Raw genomic sequence first — 19,875 nt, forward strand, 5'->3', positions numbered from 1 at the left:
CCGAAGCTCGCTCCGCACAGCGTACAGGACTAGCACCGGACCGGGCGGCCTGGATCCGGGTTCTGGGGGGCGGTGCGCGGAAGGGGGTGGGGCCTGCGTGGCAGCGTGGGCGCGAGCGCGCTGGCGGGAGGGAGCGGGGAGGAGGGGGCGGGGCCGCGCCTCCCGCGCCGCGCTGGGCGCTCTCGGCCAATGAGCTGCGTCCACATGCCGCGGCGGCGGCGAGAGGGGAGGTAGCGGCGGATAAATGCTATTAGAGCAGCCGCCGCGGAGCCGTCCCCGACGCCACCTCCTTGTCCTCCGCCGCAGTTTCCTCCGCCGCTGTCGGGGGTGCGGAGCTGAGGGAACAGGACGAGCGCACTGCGCACCACCCCGTCGGCTAGCTGCCCTCAGGGTTCCGCCAGGCGCCCCCTCCTCCAATCCGGGCGGGGCCGCGAATTACCTTAGGAGAGCGGGGAGGGGGCTAGGGGGCCGCGGCCTGTGGTGAGGACCAGCTGTTGAGGGCGAAGGAGGCCCTCTCTTCTGAGGAGGAGAGGGAAGGTCGCGAGCCCCCCGCCCCACCGCTCAGCTGAGCCAGGGGAGGGCACCGCGCCGAGGGCCAGGCAGCGAGAGGGGCGGTTGCCTTGAGGGAGGGGGCGCGGGGTGATTCAGCACCCCGCGAGGCGGAAGCGGCCGGAGAAGGAGGGGACGACGCCAGTCCGCGCCTGGGCTCCCGGGGTGGCACGAGCCCGCGGTCCGAGTGCGAGGCGGAGGCGAGGAGGCCGCGGGGACGGGGAGGCGAGGCCGGCCGGGCCCCCGCAGCCATGGAGAACGCGCACACAAAGACGGTGGAGGAGGTGCTGGGTCATTTCGGTGTCAACGAGAGTACGGGGCTGAGCCTGGAGCAGGTCAAGAAGCTCAAGGAGAGATGGGGCTCCAACGGTAGGTGGCCGGGGCTGCAGGGACCCCGCGCGGCGGGGCGCGGGCCCGAGAGCCAAGGAAGATGGCTGACCGGGCCCCACCTCGTGGGTCTCGGCTCCGCGCCCGCCGAGGGCCGCGGGCGGCTGGTTGAACCCCCGCGCCGGCCTCGAGGGAGAGGGGCTGCAGGTGCGGGGGCCGGGGCTGCACCTCCTGTCGACCTCCTCGCGGCTCGAGCCCTTGACCTTCCACGCACGCAGCCGGATCCACGGCTAGTCACCAGCAGCAGCCGGCCCGGCGGAGGGAGGGACGAGTCTCCTGCAGCTGGGTTGAGCCCTTCGAGACATTTTCTCTTCCCCAGCCGGTTTATGAGGCGTCGTAGTAATTGAGACCGCCTCTGACCGTTCTTGTACTACTGACAGCCACACATCTGGCAGAAGTGATGACATAGCTGAAATGACTCGTTGTTTCAGGATCCCTGTTTAGGTGGCGAGGAGATTTTACGCTTTGGGGTAGACCTAAGACCATTGGTTATAGCAAGTATTGCATATTTTCCTAGGGTACCATTTTAGTGTGGTTTTCAATAAAAATGGTTGCATGTATATATGTCTTCGTACGTCTTTCAAAGACAGTGATCATTTTTAGCAATTCCTCTTAGATAGTGCTAACATGTGATTGTTTTTTTCTTCCCCCTCTTCCTCTTGACATGCTGTCTGGCGAATTTCTACATTCTACAGAGTTACCTGCTGAAGAAGGTAAGGTTAAAATGCCCCCCCCCCGCCTTTGTGGGTTGATGTTAAGATGACATTTACAACGAATACGTTGTTGTTTCTAACAGGAAAAACCTTGCTGGAACTTGTGATTGAGCAGTTTGAAGACTTACTAGTTAGAATTTTATTGCTGGCAGCATGCATATCTTTTGTAAGTATAAAGCAATTCATTTTCTCTCTAAAAAAAAAAACGGGAATATTCCATAGATGAAAAACCAAGGAATAAATGAAGTCTGTTGGGTGAGAAGATCATATTTGGAGATTTAATCAGTGTCTCCATGAATTTTTTGAAATCCAGGTATTTTTAAATTACAGACAAAGCACTTGAAGCTGTTCGTGAACAGAAAATAAACGGATGCCTGACATGTACAGTGCGGTTAGAAATTATTCTCTAATGTGGCAAGGTCTTACAGGTTCTTGTGCTTTATCAGGTTTTAATCTCAAAAAGTTCTTTATTGGAAGATCTTTTCTCTTTGGGGTTCTTCTATTGTGTAAAATCATACTGAGATGATGTTGGGCTCTTTGTATAGTCTGTAAATAGAACTCAGAAAAGGAATATTCCAGTTGCTCTCCTGTCCTCGTAATGGCAAGGTGACAGTTGTTTCTGACAGTGACAAGAATGATGACGGTAGTGATGGCACCAATGTTGACCAAATTTGGTCACTGACCTTTAGGGTGGCATATTTATCTAATTTGGACCCTTGTCTTGAGTGACTCCTAGGTAGAGAGAACAAGGTTCAGTACAGTTGGTTCTAGATCTCTAAAAGAAAAAAAAACCCATCATATTTTTTCTTGTTCCGTATGTATGTGCTTACCCGCTTGAGTCCTGTATGGTTGCTAAGGAACTGGTGAAATGCAAAGAACTTGAGCAGAAGAAAGGGGGTGGGGGTTGGTGAAGATATTGCTAGGTTACTAACATTTTTTTCTATTCAATATTAATTTTTATTGCATTTTTTTTCTTGGGCAGCAAACTTGGTAGTTTTCCTAAAAATGGTCACGAATAGGACACAGATGTTCCTAAGCCTAAAAGCACGAGATGCTTTTTTTTTAACGTGTTTTATGCTTATAAAAAACTGCGATGGTGAGTAAATTCACCCAGTGCTGTACTCTCTTTAGTCTTCACAAAATTGACAAAGCTTCAGGGTTTCGCTTTTGTATGTTTGTATGTACGTGAGCCCCAGGGATTTACCTTAGTCTTTAAGACAGCCATACCACAGAGGGTCATTTTGAGAACTAAAAGAAAGTAGTGAACATTAATTTAGGTGAAGGGAAAAGTGGAATGAGGTGAACTTTTTTTTTTTTTTTTGGAGTAAATCTGTTCACACATTCTGCCATGGTTCTTTAATATATCACACCAGGTTAGCCAAGTGACGTGTAGCCATTAATCAGTCCTCTTTTCAATGGTTTTCATTGAAGAAAATTGAATGCTGAATCAAACTATTCAACATCCTGAATTAAATCATCCCTATCTCTTAGATGCCTGCTTAATTAATTTAACCCTTCAATCCCCACTGTCCCCCCAGTAAATAGCTACTGCTTTAACCAGTTAGGACGATAGGATAAAGGAGTAAATTTGTTTGGGTAACTAATTTCAGTATATTGGCATGGGCCAAAAGGTTATCTATTTGTGCCAGGGTAATATTTGTATTTAAGTTGGCTACCTAATTTTCAATAGTCTCAGCTTTGATAGTTATAATACTGGGGTTCAGTAAGGTCATCAGGGACCTCTTAGAAGTCAGTCAACTGGTGTTAACAAGCCAGAGGTAAAATACATTCTTCTTGAGTTTTTCTGCGTATGTAACTCAAGACACTGTTGTAACGTCAGTGGCATTATTTCCAGTAAACAAGCTGTTGACTATTTGGGTCATATAGTAGCTCTTGAGGGATCAGTTTGAGTGACTGTATTAACATTTTGAAAGTTGTTTTTGCTTTTTTTTTAAAGATTTTATTTATTTATCTTTAGAGGGGAAGAGAAGGAGAGAAATACCAATGTATGGTTGCCTCTTGTGGGTCCCCTGCTGGGAACTGGCCTTCGACCCAGGCATGTGCCCTGACTGGGAATCGAACCACAACCCTTTGGTTTGCAGGCCCGCGCTCAATCCACTGAGATACACCCTGTGGTTTGCAGGCCCGCGCTCAATCCACTGAGATACACCAGCCAGGGTGTATTAACATTTTGAAGTAATGATGCGTGTGATTTTTACCTTGAAGTAAGTTGTTTATAGTTCCTAGGCATTTTCAAGTGGGTTTTAAAATAAAGAATTTTGTTGTAAGGTAGCGTGTTGGGTTTTTACAGCGTTATAGAGCTGTTTTGAAATTGAAATTTAAGTTACCTTTGGGTAACTACTTGGCATTATTGCTCAAGAAATTAACTATGCTACATTTTTATTTTATGGGTTGCTATGCAAAAAAAAAGTGTTTAGGAAGTATTGTTACTTAATTTACTTTGATTTGTTTGATTGAGAAATTGCAGATATAAAACCTGTTTATTAATTTTCTTCACATGCAGTTGGCACTACTGCTACATCCTACTTGACCTTTCCCTTATTTCTTTATCTTTCAAAAGAGCACTGAGTGTTGTGGTGGTCAGTTTATTCCTATTTAATAGGAAAAACTGGTGGATTATTCATGTCCTTTTGGAGACGTGAACAGGTAGTTCTATATCTATGATAATCATTAGGTTTTCCTCAAGTTAAAAAGAAATACTAAGCTTTAGTGATTTATTTTAAATATCAAACTAGGTAGTAAACTGTTAACCATAGTTAATATTTTGCTGTGGCAGAAAGTAGGAAACTTAATGTTTTACACTTGTGACCTGTAGGGATAATTTAATTAACTTCTAATATTCATCAAAATGGTTTACTTTAAAGGTCACCTGGGTTGGAAGAGGTGAGCTATATATCTCCCATTGCATCTGAAATAACATTAGAAATTCCTTAATTTTAACATTTAGGACCTTCTATCCTTTCATTTTGTCTTTCTCTTATTTTTTGTCACGAACTCTTTGCCATTCATAGAACACATATGGTTGCTTATCTGGAATTCTCCTCCTCTCCTCTCTTTCACTGTTTCATTAGGTATTGGGTTGTCCAAAAAGTCCTTTTAATTTTTTCCGTAAAATTCTTCATTCTTTATTTTCACTAATAATTTTATTCACTTGGATACTTTGAGTATGTCAGCAGTCTCCTGACATATTGGCCTTTAGTGGGTAGAGGCCAGGGGTGCCCCTAAACATCTTCCAATGCGTAAAACAGCTGCATAGCAAAGGATTATTTGGTCATCGTGTCAGTAGTACCAAAAAACTTTGCAGATCATTTTTGATGAGTTTGATCAGTGACAGCACCTTCTCCCTGCGCTGCACAAATCTTGTTTTACTTTTTTTGAAATAATAAAGCATAATATGCCAAAAGTGTTATGTATCTTATTCCATTTTCAATATTAAAATGGTTGCACAGAAATTCTCAAATTTGGGTGTTTTTTTTTTATTGCACACTGGTATGACAGCTGTCACAATTCAATCTCACAAAATTGTTATTAAGTTGAAGATAGCTAAGCACTACTTACAGCTGTTGTACAGAAAGAACTAAATGAGCGTTTTTGCCAATCCAATATTTTTTTTAATACTTTTGGTACATGGCACAGACACCAGGGGAAGAGTATAAAACGAAATAGGAGAAGACTCCTACCTGGAACTGACATTCCAGTAGACACATAGTAAGTAAAACATGCCATTATAACAGTCTGTTGGATGCGATAGTGCTGTGAAGAGAAACGAAGTGAGGAGATAAATTTTCAAGTGGGGTGGTCAGGAGATGCCTCTAAGAAGGTGACACTTGAGAAGAGATGAGAAGGAAGTGAGCAGGAGGGCCACACATGCCGCCTGTGTCTGAATCATAAAGTCCTCTACCGTAACAATTTGCATTAAGTTTTTCTACCGTCCACCTCCATTTCCCCACCTCAGCTAGTTCGATCGACACTGAAATGTTAACAGAACTTTCTTAAACCACGGCATTTCTCAACTTTTTACTTACTTCTGAATAATTGTCTTTTCTTACTACTGGACTTTTTAGAGGGGTTCTTAATTGCTTTCAGAGCCTAGATTATTACCTTTTTTTTTTTAAGATTTTATTTATTGACCCTTAGAGGGGAAGGGAAGGGGAGAGGGAGAGAAATATCAACGTGTGGTTGCCTCTCGTGCGTCCCCTGCTGGGAACTGGCCTCAACCTAGGCAGGTGCCCTGACTGGGAATTGAACCGTGATCCTTTGGTTCACAGGCCCACGCTCAATCCACTGAGCTGCACCAGTCAGGGCAGATTATTACTTTTGATAAAACAAATACATATTTGGATGAGTTTGTGTTGGAAGCATTTTCAAAATATTTAAGGTCAGTAATTTTTGGTTTTCTCAGAACAATATATTTAAGAAGTGTTTGATATTTTATGTAGTGATTTGAAATTTTTTTCTGTGTTTTCTTTTAATTATTTTTTAAAAAGAGAGAAAACAGGCAGTTTACTGATTGGTTTAACTAACTTATTTAGAGCATTGCCTTAAAATGTTGTTTGAAAGGTGAAAGTATTGCCCTGGCTGGTGTGGCTCAGTGGATTGAGTGCTGGCCTATGGACCACGGGGTTGCTGGTTCAGTTCCTGGTTGGGGCACATATCTGGGTTGTGGTCCAGGTCCCTGAGTGGGGGTGTGTGGGAGGCAACCAGTTGATGTTTATCTTCCTTTCTTCCTCCTTTTCTCTCTCCAAAGGTAACTAAATGAAATCTTAAAAAAAAAGAAGAAAAAGAAAAAGTATGTGTAGTTGTTTGCCTTTTTCAAAAGATTATTGTCTCCAAATATTGAGGAGTGTTTTCACATAAGGTTTGTGTTGGCATCAGAAGAAAATGTTGTAGTCTGATTTATACTTTTTTCATTTTAAATTTTATTTGAATTTTTCTTAAACATTAGGACCTTCTATAATTAAAGTAGATTTGGTGAATACTCATACAGCAAATTCCTTCTTAAGTACATACTTATTTTTGGTGCTCAATACATTAAAGGGATTTTCCTTAGGAATGAAAAAAAAAAAAAACCTAGCTTTTACATGTTTGAGAAGACCTGAACAGTGGGGGTTTTTTGTTTTGTTTTTAATTTTTGAATTCTGAGAGTTGAATGAACTCAAAGAGTCTGGATGCTTTGCCAAAATAAATGATAAAGATTTATTCAAGGGTCTTAGGGTTTGAAAAGTGGAAATACAAGTAGACAATATTGAGAGTATTCTGAAGAAGAAAGAAAAGCTAAGAGTTCTTAGAGTAAAAAGGACATTCTTGAGAAGATTCAGTCCTGCCTTCTCAGCCTCTGCATTGGCATGACACGGTGATCCCCTGGGAGACAGGTGGTGTAGATAGTGGGTGTCGGACAACTCAGATACGCAAACGCCCTCCTTTCCTTAGTGGGTGATCAGGACTATCTGGAGGTTTGGTGTACATCCAGGCTTTGACAAAGGCCTGGAAAGTTAAAAAGTTAAAGTTCCTAGGCTAGTTAAAACAAGAATAAAACTCTTTCCTTATGCCTCAAGTTACTTGAGTGAGTTTAACAGTTTGATTATAGTGACTTCGTTTTATTTCTTTACCCTCTTCCTCATGGGCATAGTCTAGAAGTCTAGGAAGCTCATCAGAACAGGCGCAACTAAACAGCTTCATTGAGCTAAGAAGCAAGTTCTTAGGCACTTGTTTTTTAAACTAACAGTATTTTCAACACCAATAATGATAGTTAACATTTATTGTACCCTTATCAAAGCTTTAGATAATTAATTTTACTTACTCCCCCATGAACTCCTAAGGGAAGGTTTTACTACTATTTCCAGAACCGTAGAACCATCTCAAAATGGTCCCGATCCTGTTTTAAGATAGCTTTTTAGAGACAACAGTCAAAAACTGCGTAATTCATATTTTTTTACAAAAGGTTGTATTTATTTTTAGAGAGGGGAAGGGAGGGAGAGAAACATCGATGTGTGAGAGAAACATCTGTTGGTTGCCTCTTACATTCCCCCAACTGGGAACCTGGCCCATAACCCAAGCATGTGCCATGTCTGGGATTCAAACCTGTGACCTCTCAGTTCTCAGGCCGGTGCTCAATCCACTGAGCTACACCAGCTAGGGCCATATTTTTTTTATGGCTGGAAGAATTTTTGTTTTTTACCCCAGTAAATTGCCATAGCATTTATTTATAATACTTTTCTTCATTCTTGTGAAGTGTTTAATTTTTACTTTCTGTTCAAAAATTTTTTGATGTAAATTTCATTTATTGAACAAGTGAGAGTCCCCAAAGGCATGAGTGTACGAGGAGGAATGCAGACCCATGCCCTCTATCTCAAAAATGTGCTCATGATCTCTCATTTTCTTTTAATGGTCTCATTAAGAGCCCAGCATGTTACCCAACATGAAAGATAACTGATTCACAGTACCACAACTGTCTCCCAGCTTACACCAGCATGTGATTTTTTTTTAAATTTTTTTTATTGATTATGCTGTTACAGTTGTTCTATTCCCCCCTTCATCTTCATTCCCCTCCACCCTACCCCCTCCACCATTAACCCCCCTTTAGTTTATGACCATGTGTCTCAAGTCCTTTAGATTCTATATTTCCCATGCTATTCTTGTTCCCCCATCTATTTTCTATCTACTGTCTATGCTACTTATTTTCTGTACCTTCTCCCCCCATCTCCTCCTCCCACTCCCCTGTTGCTAATCCTCCTTGAGATCTTCATTTCTATGTCTCCACTCCTGATCTAGCTGTCCTCTTAGTTTGCTTTTGTTTTAGGTGTGGTTGTTAATAACTGAGTTTGTTGTCCTTTCACTGTTTCATGTTTCTTTAACTTCTTTTTCTTAGATAAATCCCTTTAACATTTCATATAATAAGGGCTTGGTGATAATGAACTCCTTGAATTTGATCTTATCTGAGAAGCACCTTATCTGTCCTTCCATTCTAAATGAAAGTTTTGCTGGATAGAGTAATCTTGGTTGTAGGTCTTTGGATTTCATGACTTGGAATATTTCTTTCCAGCCCCTTCTTGCCTGTAAGGTCTCTTTTGAGAAATCTGCTGACAGTCTGATGGGGACTCCTTTGTAGGTGACTGTCCCCTTAGCTCTTGCTGCTTCTAGGATTCTCTCCTTCATTTTAATCTTGGCTAATGTAATGATGATGTGCCTTGGTGTGTTCCTTCTTGGGTCCAACTTCTTTGGTACTCTCTGAGCTTCCTGGATTTCCTGGAAGTCTATTTCCTTTGCCAGATTGGGGAAATTCTCCTTTATTTGTTCAAATAAGTTTTCCACTGGTGGCTGTGCCTTTCCCCCTTCTGGTACCCCTATAATTCGGATGTTGGAGCATTTAAAGATGTCCTGGAGGTTCCTAAGACTCTCCTCATTTCTTTGAATTCTTGCTTCCTGACTCTTTTCTGTTTGGCCATTATTTGCTTTCTTCTGGTCCACTCCATTGATTTGAGTCCCAGTTTCCTTTTCATCGCTATTGGTGTCCTGTGCAATTCCATTCATTTCAGTTAGTTTCGCCTTCATATATTTGTCTAATTTGTGGCTATAATCAACCAGTTCTGTGAGGATCCTGATGACCAGTGTTTTAAACTGTGCGTCTGAGAGTTTTGCTATTTCTTCATCGCTTAGATCTATAGGCTCTGGGGCTTTGAGATCTTCTTGCGCCATTTTTGGTCTGTTCTGGCCCTTTAAGTGTGAGAAGCTGTGCCTTGGACTCCCAGGTCGCTGGGTTGTGACGCTGTATGTGGGGGCGTGGTCAGAGCAGGGAAATGGCGGCGCCCTCTACTGCCGCTTGCCACGGGAACCACCGGCCCGGTCCAACCGCCCACTCCCTCGCCTGTCCGCTTGTGCACAAATGGGCGACCACAGTCAACACACAGCACCGCTTCCCCGCTGTCTCCTTCGCGGTCGCTCGCCTGGTGGCTCGCTCGGTCGCTCACTAGGTCCAACCCTGTGCCTGGATTCCGTGCGTCTGGATTCCGCGCCTGAGTCCGTCTGACCAAGTCCTCCTGTGCAACCCCTCACCAGCCGCTGGTTTCGCCCCTTACCGGTCAGGCTGAAGAATTTGTTGTTAACGGACTTCCGAAAAGTTCAATTTTTCGTGTTCTGGCTGTGTTTTCTGTTGCTAATATTTAGTTGTCTCTAAACTTGGTTGTGTGAGAAGGCACGGCACATCCACCTATGCCTCCATCTTGGGGGAAGTCAGCATGTGATTTTTTTTTAACCTTGGATTAAAACTTACCTGTTCAACTCAGCCCTCCAGCATCTTTCTGCTCTCCTGTTAGAAGTTACTGTGCTATACAGAGATCAGTCTCATAGGTAACAGTTAGAAGACTTCATATCTTACCCTATTTAAACAGTTTAAACCATAGTTGAAACATTCATTAGCAAGTAGTTACTTTGAGTAGATTGGCAGGTTTGAAACGTTGAGCCTGCTGGATAATGTAAGCCCCAGAAGACATATAATGTTACTACTGTGTTTAAACAGCACAAAGCAAAAGGGAATGAACTCTTATGCCTAAAATTATACTGCAGTAGTCTTTTCTTCCACTTTCCTTTGATGCCGTTGATGTAGTTGTCTTTTTTGCTCTCAATGTGTAAGTTCATATACTGCCACTTAGAGTCATATATCTTAGAGGTTGTGTGAGGTTTTGTTTCATTCATTCATGCATCTAATTCAGTAAATATATAGTAAGCATCAACTGTGTATAAGATATCTTCTAGGTCCTGGGGGATACAACAGTGAACAAAAGGCAGTACAAACATCTTTTATGTTTAACTTACTCTCAGTAAAGATTTTTTTAAACATTTCCCCTTCCCCCTTCCCCTTGTATGAATACATCTTGTGTAACTTCTGGTAACCCATAATGAGAACTGGCTGTACTATTATGCTAATAAGGCATCTTGTATTTTGCTAATACTGTGTCACTCATCCAGTTTCACTCTCCTTTTCTCTGCCTTCTTCCTCATCTTACGGATCTTTCATTTGTCAGCACCACCTTCCCACTCCCACGAGAGGTTTTCTTTTTGGTACAGCACAGCCGGGAAGCACTGCACAATGTGCTTTGAACATGATTGACTGGACTGCTGCTTACCTTTTAATGAAAAGTGGTTGGTCTTCATTTTGGGCTGTAGCATTTAATTCTTAGGGTTATTTGTGGTTTCAAAATAGACATTTTTAAAAGTATTCAGGAAATTGTTGGTTGTCAATTTTTAATGGGTTCAGCACCATTCTTCTACCCTAAGGGATTTGCCCACTAGTTTCTTACCAGCACAAATTAGTATATCTGTAGAACTTTTAATAACTCTGAATGCCTGTGTTTTTACACAAACATTTAAAGCCATGCAGTGGACAGAAAGGCTGGTGCATTGTCAGATGAGGATTACGATATTGAAAATCCACCTGTGCGAGGGAACTACACATTTCTTGCAGAGCGGAGGTTTCCTCTGACAGTTCTGTCACTTCTTGCCTTCGTCGCTTCCTTCGCTCCAGCTGTTGGCAGATACTGCTCTAAGTTGGTTCCTCAGGTCTAGCTGCCAAAAAGGAAATTCATATCCGCTTTAACAAGGTGCGAGGCTTATCTTACAGTTGCTAATGCTTCACTGACCTTTTGGAAAGGTCCTAGTTACTCTTCAAGTCTAGCAGTGTTTCTCCCCCAAGAGCTAATTAAGTTTCTCATCTCTGATGTGCTGTCCTTGGCAAATATTTGGAAGGCCAGTATCAAAGCACCTGTGATCTTGCATCTATCAAAACTTAAAACTTTCTAAAGAGGTTTTCATTTTGGCATTAGGCCTGGTTTTAACACCAGGAATGCCCTGTTGAAAGCTTGAAGCAACATTTATATTCGTTCTGGTTTTCTGCCTGCCCTGGCTCACTAGCTGTCAGTGGTGATTGGCATCTATCAGGATCTGGTCCTGGTGTCTCCTGTTTTTTTTTTTTCCTGTGTATATTGATATTTTTTGTTAATTCATTGTTACCCTCTTTTACTTGGCAGAATTCATGTTGAGCTTTGCCTTAGCCATCTTTCTGCTTGTTTGCTGTTTGTGTAAAATCTCACTTTATAGCTCTGGCCAGGTGGTTCATTTGGTTAAAGCATCATCCTGATACCCCAAGGTTGAAGCAACCAATGAATACATAAGTAAGTGGAACAATAAATCCACGTCTCTTCTCTTTCCCTCCCTTCCCGTCTTTTTCTAAAAGTCAATTAAAAAATAAGGAAATGACCTGGCTGGTGTAGCTCAGTGGATTGAGCACGGGCCTGCGAAGCAGACAATCACGGTTCGATTCCCAGTCAGGGCACATTCCTGGGTTGCAGGCCAGTTCCCTGCAGGCCAATTCCCAGCAGGGGACGCACGAAAAGCAACCATACATGGATGTTTCTCTCCCTCTTTCCTTCCCTTTCCCTCTAAAAGATAAATAAATAAAATCTTAAAAAAAAAATAAGGAAATGTTTCCTGGTATATTTAAGAAGCTCACTGTATAATATTATACTAAGTACATAATCAGATGGCTTCTTTATTGCCCTAAATGATATCTGACAATATTAAAAGTATCAAAAATGGTGCTTTTATTGTTCACTAAATAGACCTTTTAAACAAAAGGTTTTATTGTGAAATACGCAAACATTTTAAAGCAATGTTAAAAAACAAAGGTAAATCTTAGCTTCTAGACTGAATCATTAGATATGTTTAACATCCTTTCTGGATTGGCAATTTTCTACAGAAATTGGTTAAAATTTTAACCTTATTTTAAGATTCATTGTGTTGGATTCTCTGTTAGGGTTGCTCAGTAATGAAGTACACCGTGGCTCTCTTGCAGCTTTTAAATCTCAATGAAGTGACGGTTGTGTGATCTAGAAGTTAATTCTCTGCTCATTTTTCTTGGGGCTATATTTTGTGTCCAGTTATACCATCTTAGACTGACATTATTTCTGAAATGTTGTGCTGCTAAGCTAGACGTCATTTGGACGGTGACCTTCAAAATACATTTCTGATAATGGGACAACCTTGCAGTAATTCTGAGACAGCCTTCAGTAATACCAATGAAAAGAAGTGAGGCATTAACAGTTAGTGATCAAGTTATTTTTATTACGAATTTATGCCGCAAGATATTATTTGGTATGACTGTTACCCAGATCAACAAAGTTGTTGGTGATTACAGGTTAAGTTTTATTTCTTCTGAGTATATACATATGAAATGAATAGTATTTACTTCCTTATAAATATTTCACTTGGATCTTTTTTTAAAAGATTTTATTTATCTTTAGAGGGAAAGGGAAGGAGAGAGGGAGAGAAATATCAATGTATGGTTGCCTCTTGTGTGTCCCCCGCTGGGAACTGGCCTGCAACCCAGGTATGTGCCCTGACTGGGAATTGAACCACGATCTTTTGGTTCACAGGCCCACACTCAATCCACCGAGCTACACCAGCCAGGGCTATTTGGATCTTTTAAAAAGATTTTACTTATTTACCTTTAGAGAGAGGGGAAGGGAGGAAGAAAGAGAGGAAGAGAAACATTAATGCTTGAGAGACACATCTGTCGGTCGCCTCTCACACACCCCTAACTGGGGACCTGGCCCACAACCGAGGCATGTGCTCTGACCCGGAATAAACCTGTGACCTTTTACTTCTCAGGCCCTCAGGATAGCGCTCAATTCGGTGCGCCACACCACCCAGGGCAGATTTTAAAATAGAGTTGTTACATAAGTAAATAAGTTTGTTCTTAAGGATATTTTTAAGAAGTTGTATAGTTTCTATTCTCAAGAAATATTTTGAACAAAACATAAGCTGGTCATTTATGTCATTGTATTATGCCACTATTTGTTTCCGGGGATGGTAAGAAAAGACACTTTGTGTGCCGTAATTCCTTTAGAGCCAGCCACTTTTGTTATAAAGTGGCACTAAGCCTAAAAACACATTACAGTTCTAACACGTGCCATTTCTCTTTTAGGTTTTGGCTTGGTTTGAAGAAGGCGAAGAGACAATTACAGCCTTTGTGGAGCCCTTTGTAATTTTACTTATATTAGTAGCCAATGCAATTGTGGGTGTATGGCAGGTAAGCAAATAATCCTGCATTGCTAAGTTTTAGTAATTTATGTGACTTAAACTGTGTTCATCTTTCTGTTGTCTGTTTTCCTGATGTCTTGACTAAAATACCTCTGGAACTTCTAGAATATGCATGTATTTTATGCATTAGTACAGCTCTCTCCTGCACACATACTTTTTGCTCATGGTTGCATGGAGTTAAGGGCAATGGATGAGACAAGCTACTTAAGAAAAACCAGAAAATTAAGAACCAGTATCTGTCTTTTTTATTTTTAAACAGAGGGGAAGGGAGGGAGAAAGAGAGGAAGAGAAACATCAATGTGTGGTTGCTTCTCACACGCCCCCTACTGTGGACCTGGCCTGCAACCCAGGCATGTGCCCTGACTGGGAATTGAACCCAGAACCCTTTGGTTCGCAGGCCTGCACTCAATCCACTGAGGCACACCAGCCACGGCCAGTATCTTTCTCTATATTTGCTTGTGGTTTCTTGTGAAAAACTTAATAAACTCAATGTCATTTTTATTCTCTTTGGATTTTTTTAAAATTAGGCAGTTAGCTAAAACTAAATTAAAAAATTTTATAAAAACAATATAAAAATTATTTAAATCTTAAATCATTTTCATAACAAAGTCCTAGCTCTTTTCCTTCAGTTATCCAACTCTTTCTTACTTCACAGAATGAAAACTAATTTTACTTCAGAAACAAAATGGGGTTTCTTCCTGTTCCCCAACCCTCCCAACTCACATAATTGTTCTTCTGCACATACCTAGTTTGAGGATTTTAACTTTCTTAGGACTGTTTGTTGATTTGTTCGATTTTTAAAAATTACATGTATTGTAGCCCTGGCTGGTATAGCTCAGTGACTTGAGCGCAGGCCTGTGAACTAAAGTATCGCTGGTTTGATTCCCAGTCAGGACACATGCCTGGGTTGCAGGCCAGGTCCCCAGTGTGGGGTGTGCTAGAGGCAACCACACACTGATGTTTCACTCTCTCTCTTCCTCCCTTCCCCATCTCTCTAAAATAAATAAGATCTTTAGAAAAATTACATGTATTTTTAACAGACTAACGCTAACACTTCAAATTCATTTTAAGCATTGATCTTTTAGGTTTTGGGTGGATACAGTCATTTTCTTGAGGACTAAGTAAAATAGAGTGCATCTGTTATTAAAGTGTAAACTTCTGATCTTACTAATAAACATGCTGATCTTTATGTGATGGGCTCATGTGGAAAGATGATGGCCTACATAGAAAATTTTAATTTTTCTAAATTCCTTATTTTTTTAATTGTTTATGTTTAAGTTTAAATGATCCTCTTATAAATAATCTAGGGAAAAGAAACACTACACAGCATTAATTGCCTTTCTCAAGCTAATTATATGTATTTTTTATTAAATAATTTATTCTAGTTATGTGGTAGATATTTCATGCACGTTCCCAGTTCATCTTCACAGTGATCTTATAAGGCAGATGATACTCCCATTTGACAGAGGTGACATTGAAGCTCATAGTGATTAAGGGACTTACCAAAGGCCTTACACATAGCACATAGGGTATCTGAAATTTGGATCCAGACCCAGGCTGAAAGGAAATCCAAAGTAAAACTTCACATCACTTTTTGCAGAACTTTTATATTTGTCTTAGTTAAGAAAAAGAATTAACATTTTTAGGTCTTAATTTCATTTACACAGAGTACACAGTGGTATGGGCAATACCGGAGGGTTATTGCATTCTGGAAGTAAGGAAAGTTACAATCCTAGTGTAAAGTAGTATTGGGAGGTCGGGGTAGGCACATATTTCTGCCCAGTGACATTAAGGAAGGCTTCTTAATGGAGGTGACACGCATTTGAAAACTATTGAGAAATAGTTTGGGTGGAGAGGGATTGGTATAAGCAGAAGGTACAAAGTGTGTTTGAGGAGTGACACTTAGATCAGTTTAGGTTTGAGCGGAAGAAGTGGGATTTGTAAAGTTCTAGAACAGAGAAGGTCTTCTAAGTTATCCTTCTATTTGTAGTAAGTTAGGTATATTTTCATTTCCTCAAATTGAACTGTTTTTGGTGGAACCTCTGTAAATCTATGATCGTAAGTTTCCCTTTCCGACCCCCTACACTCTAAATATTTCTTTTGATAATTTGAGTTGAGGCGAAGATTTTCTGAGTGATTTTTAATTGGCATCTTTGTTCTTGGTGTCTGAGATAATATATCTTTAAGTTTATTCTTCTAAGTTAAAATGTATCTGTGCTAGTTTTTAGTAGGAGCAAAACACAGTGCTCCTGGAATGTCTCCTTAACTTTGAGTGGTCCAGTTAAACTCTACCTGGCATGACCTTGATGGGGGGGGGGCAAAGGAAATAACTTCCACAACTCATAAATTTAGAGGGGAAATTTTTTTGTGGAAATACTAGTTTTGAATTTGATTTAACAAATTCTGACTGTAATCGAATTCTGAGCGTGGTGCTGTTTCTTTTATAATATGAGTAACATTTGAACTTAATCTGAAGGATCTTTTAGCACTGAGTAATCAATTAGGGTTAAGTATTCTAATGTCTGTTAATTATAAAGCAATAAGATATACTCATCCTTTAAGCAGATCCGGTATGGGATTGAAATAATGACTTTTCAAAATTTAAGGCTTCTTAACTTTTTCAGAGGCATACATAAAATGTGAGGCATGTATGCCGTTAGCCTTCAGTGTTGTGTCATCTAAATTCTTAGGTTTAAGGATTTTTCACAGTAGACCATAATTCTTACAGCAGGCTGTAGAAAATAAGATTGCATATGATTGAGAGCAAATTCTGTCCAAGTAAAGGTTAAATCGAAAAGCTTTAGATCAGAGGCCAAAATGTGAGAGAAATGAAAAGAATCCTTTGTCCATTGAGCTGCCTCACTTGGGCATGCACATTGTAGACGTGATCCTTAACCTCCAGGTGCTTATTCTTTCAAAGGAGGGAAGACAAATTTGACATACGAGGTTTTCTTTCTCTCCCTTCCTTTCTTCCCTCCCTCTCTTCCACTTTCCTGGAGCTTTTTTTCCCAACACGACTCATTTTGATTCTACATCTTTCATCTTGAAATTAGGAAAGAAAACCTGTGCGACTATAAGTCTTGATATGTTCATGTATAATAGTATGGGAAATACGGTGTATGACTGGCAGTACTTTGATGGGATCCAGCTGTTTATTGGGCTTTACTACTGGAGAGATTTCTTAAATTTGTGAGATGCAACACTTTTCTTAGATAATTTATCATTATTTTAAAAACATTTTATTTACTTATTTTTAGAGAGGGGATAAGGGAGGGAGAACGAGAGGGAGTGAAATGTCAGTGTGTGGTTCCCCACTGGGGACCTGGCCCACAGCCCAGGCATGTGCCCTGACTGGGAATCGAACTGGCAACCCTTTGATTCACAGCCCGCACTTAACCCACTGAGCTAAACCAGCCAGGACATGATTTTCTTAATTCATAATTCATGGCACTTACTTTGTGCCAAAACACAATCCAAGAATTTTGTATATATAGTTTGTAAATCCTTACAACCCTTAAGGTAGGTACTGTGAGTGTACTGATTTGGTAGGCAAGTAAACCTGTGTGTTATGTAGATTATCCACAGTCATGTAGCTGTTAAGTGGAGAAGTCTAGATCAAACTTAGGCTGTCAAACTACAGACTGTCACCTTTCCTGTGAGACAGGTATTTAAATGGTGTAGGTGTGTGTCTGGATGTGAGGCCCATGCTCTGATGTGCTTAGGCATGGTAGACGCATTTTCCCCATTATGGTTTTAATTCCCTTATCCTTCTTAGGGGGCTTATTTTTAATATAAACTCATAAGGGCCTAGTATTTGTTACCTTAAAATGTGAATTGTTTACTACAACTGTTGTTAATGTAGTACTTCTCCTGTGTCTTTTTAGATTAGAACTCTCTAAAATTTGATTTCTTAAGCTGGAAAGCAGTGATGGGCATGTGTCACTACTTTTACCCTCTGTTTCCTCTTTTACAGGAAAGAAATGCTGAAAATGCAATCGAAGCCCTTAAGGAGTACGAGCCTGAAATGGGCAAAGTGTACCGGCAGGACAGGAAGAGCGTACAGCGGATCAAAGCTAAAGACATCGTTCCTGGGGATATTGTAGAAGTTGCTGGTGAGCTTGTTGTTTTTATTTCATTCTAGATTGTGTGTCTGAATGCGTTCTTTTTCTCAAAGCTCATTATTAATAAGTGTTTAAAATTATGTACTGGTTTTCCTGGCTGATGTAGCTCAGTGGATTGAGCGCGGGACTGTGAACCAGACAATCGCAGTTCAATTCCCAGTCAGGGCACATGTCTGGTTTGCAGGCTGGTTCCCTGCAGGTCAGTTCCCAGCAGGGGACCCACGAAAGGCAACCATACATTGATATTTCTCTCCCTCTCTCCTTCCCTTCCCCTCTAAAAATAAAATAAATAAATAAATCTTTAAAAAAAATTATGTACCGGTTTTAGTGCCATCCAAACAAATCAGGTCTTCTATAAAATTTCAATGTTTTGGTACCTCCCTTTATGTTATTGATATATTTTTTAAAAAGATGTTTTTCAAGAATTTGTGCTTATCACTTTATAAATAAATAAATAAATAAATAAATAAATAAATAAATAAATAAATAAATAAAAAGAGGAGGGGGAGAGAGACAAACATCAGTTGGCTGCCTCTTGTGTGCCTCCAGCCAGGGACCCAGCCGAAACCCAGGCAGGTGTCCTGACTGGGGAATTGAACCAGTGACCTTTGCAGTTCACAGGCGGACCTTTGCAGTTCACTGAGCCATACCAGCCAGGGCTGTTTATTAGTTTTGGTACATTATAGCACACTATCGCTTATGAGATAATGATCTTAATTTGACAATTAGTTGTAGTGCAATTAGTTAGAATACTAATTAGTGGCTACCTAGTTTTTTATTTGGGTTCTTGGCTTCATTGTTAAGTCATACTTGAAACTATCTAACTAAGTTGATAGTTAAGGGTAATTTCATGACTCCAAGAGCTCTGATTGAAAATATTTCTACATTATACTGAGCCGAGGCTCTGTGGGCGGGCTTCACAGAATTCGTGAATCTACTGCAAGGCCAGAGCTTTCCGCAGATTGCAAAGGGGTCCTTTTCCTCATGGGGCTAGATCAGTACCATGTTTTCAGGGAGCCCAGAATACCCCTGGAACCAATCAGAACAGTCCAGTCTTCTGGTAGGAGAGTCATGACATTGGACTATTTAAATCATTATGATTTTTCCCACCTTTCTGAGCTCTGCATGCTTGTTACTTGGTTTCTTTTTTGTGAATTGTCTCAGTAATGCTTTTACACTGATTTGTGGGGAAGGTGTGCTTTGTCTTTATTGTCTTGTTTTAATAGGAGTTCAATGAGCTATATCTGTTGGTCTGTGCTGTGCAGTTTTGGCCTCTGAAAGGAAATCACCTTGTCATAGATAGTCTGTCATCCGTAATTTTTGTCATTCTTATTCCAGCAAAAAAATAGTGTTGCCTGTGTACCAGCATGTTGACTACTTAGGGCTGGAGAGTGTGTGTTAATGTAGCTTAGTAGTGTTAACAGAAGAACAACTTAGAATGGAATGTTTTGGTCATTGGTTTTAAAATTATATTTTGACATAATTACAGACCTTAAAGTTTCAGGAATAGTAAGAGTTACCTTTATAGCCTTTACTCAGATTCTCTAAATGTTAATATCTTATCATGTGTACATTATCATTTCAGTCTTACACGTATTTTTGTATGAACTATCTGAGAATTAGTTGCAGGCCCATTGCCCTTTTACTCCTAAATACTTGAGTGTTTTATTTTATAAAATCCAAGGGCATTCTCTTAACATGACTCCAGTACAATTAATTAAAATCAGGAAATTGACAAACACTCTTATCTAATATACAGTACTTACTCAGATTTTACCATTTGTTACAATGGATGTGAGTTGAGGAATTGTGGCATTAGTGTAGAAAACGGGTCAGAATGAGGAAGGCTGGAGGTGAGCTATTTTAATAGTGTGGGCAAGAAATAACAAACACAGTGGCACTAAGTAATGAGGGGGCCCTGTCTGGTGTAGCTCAGTGGGTTGAGTGTCGGCCTGTGAACCGTAAGGCTCCTGGTTGGATTCCCAATCAGG

The 19,875-nt window shown here is 40.7% G+C and overlaps 1 protein-coding gene across 2 annotated transcripts in view; it reads left to right on the forward strand.

Moving 5' to 3' along the window:
* The first annotated feature begins 234 nt into the window (after window positions 1–234).
* ATP2A2 (ATPase sarcoplasmic/endoplasmic reticulum Ca2+ transporting 2) overlaps window positions 235–19,875 on the forward strand; it is a 53,373-nt gene continuing 33,732 nt past the window's right edge. Inside the window, exons 1-5 of one of the 2 annotated variants that reach the window (XM_037144655.2) lie at window positions 235–918; window positions 1,632–1,649; window positions 1,733–1,815; window positions 13,648–13,752; window positions 17,737–17,875. In XM_037144655.2, the coding sequence (XP_037000550.1) occupies window positions 801–918; window positions 1,632–1,649; window positions 1,733–1,815; window positions 13,648–13,752; window positions 17,737–17,875 (463 nt within the window). In that variant the 5' untranslated portion in view covers window positions 235–800. The remainder of the gene's footprint in view (window positions 919–1,631; window positions 1,650–1,732; window positions 1,816–13,647; window positions 13,753–17,736; window positions 17,876–19,875) is intronic. The other variant, XM_053669836.1, reaches the window with a different exon arrangement.

This window comes from Artibeus jamaicensis, unplaced genomic scaffold (genome assembly GCF_021234435.1).
Source record: "Artibeus jamaicensis isolate MK-2021 breed Jamaican fruit bat unplaced genomic scaffold, CSHL_Jam_final contig_525, whole genome shotgun sequence".
Lineage (NCBI taxonomy): Eukaryota > Metazoa > Chordata > Mammalia > Chiroptera > Phyllostomidae > Artibeus > Artibeus jamaicensis.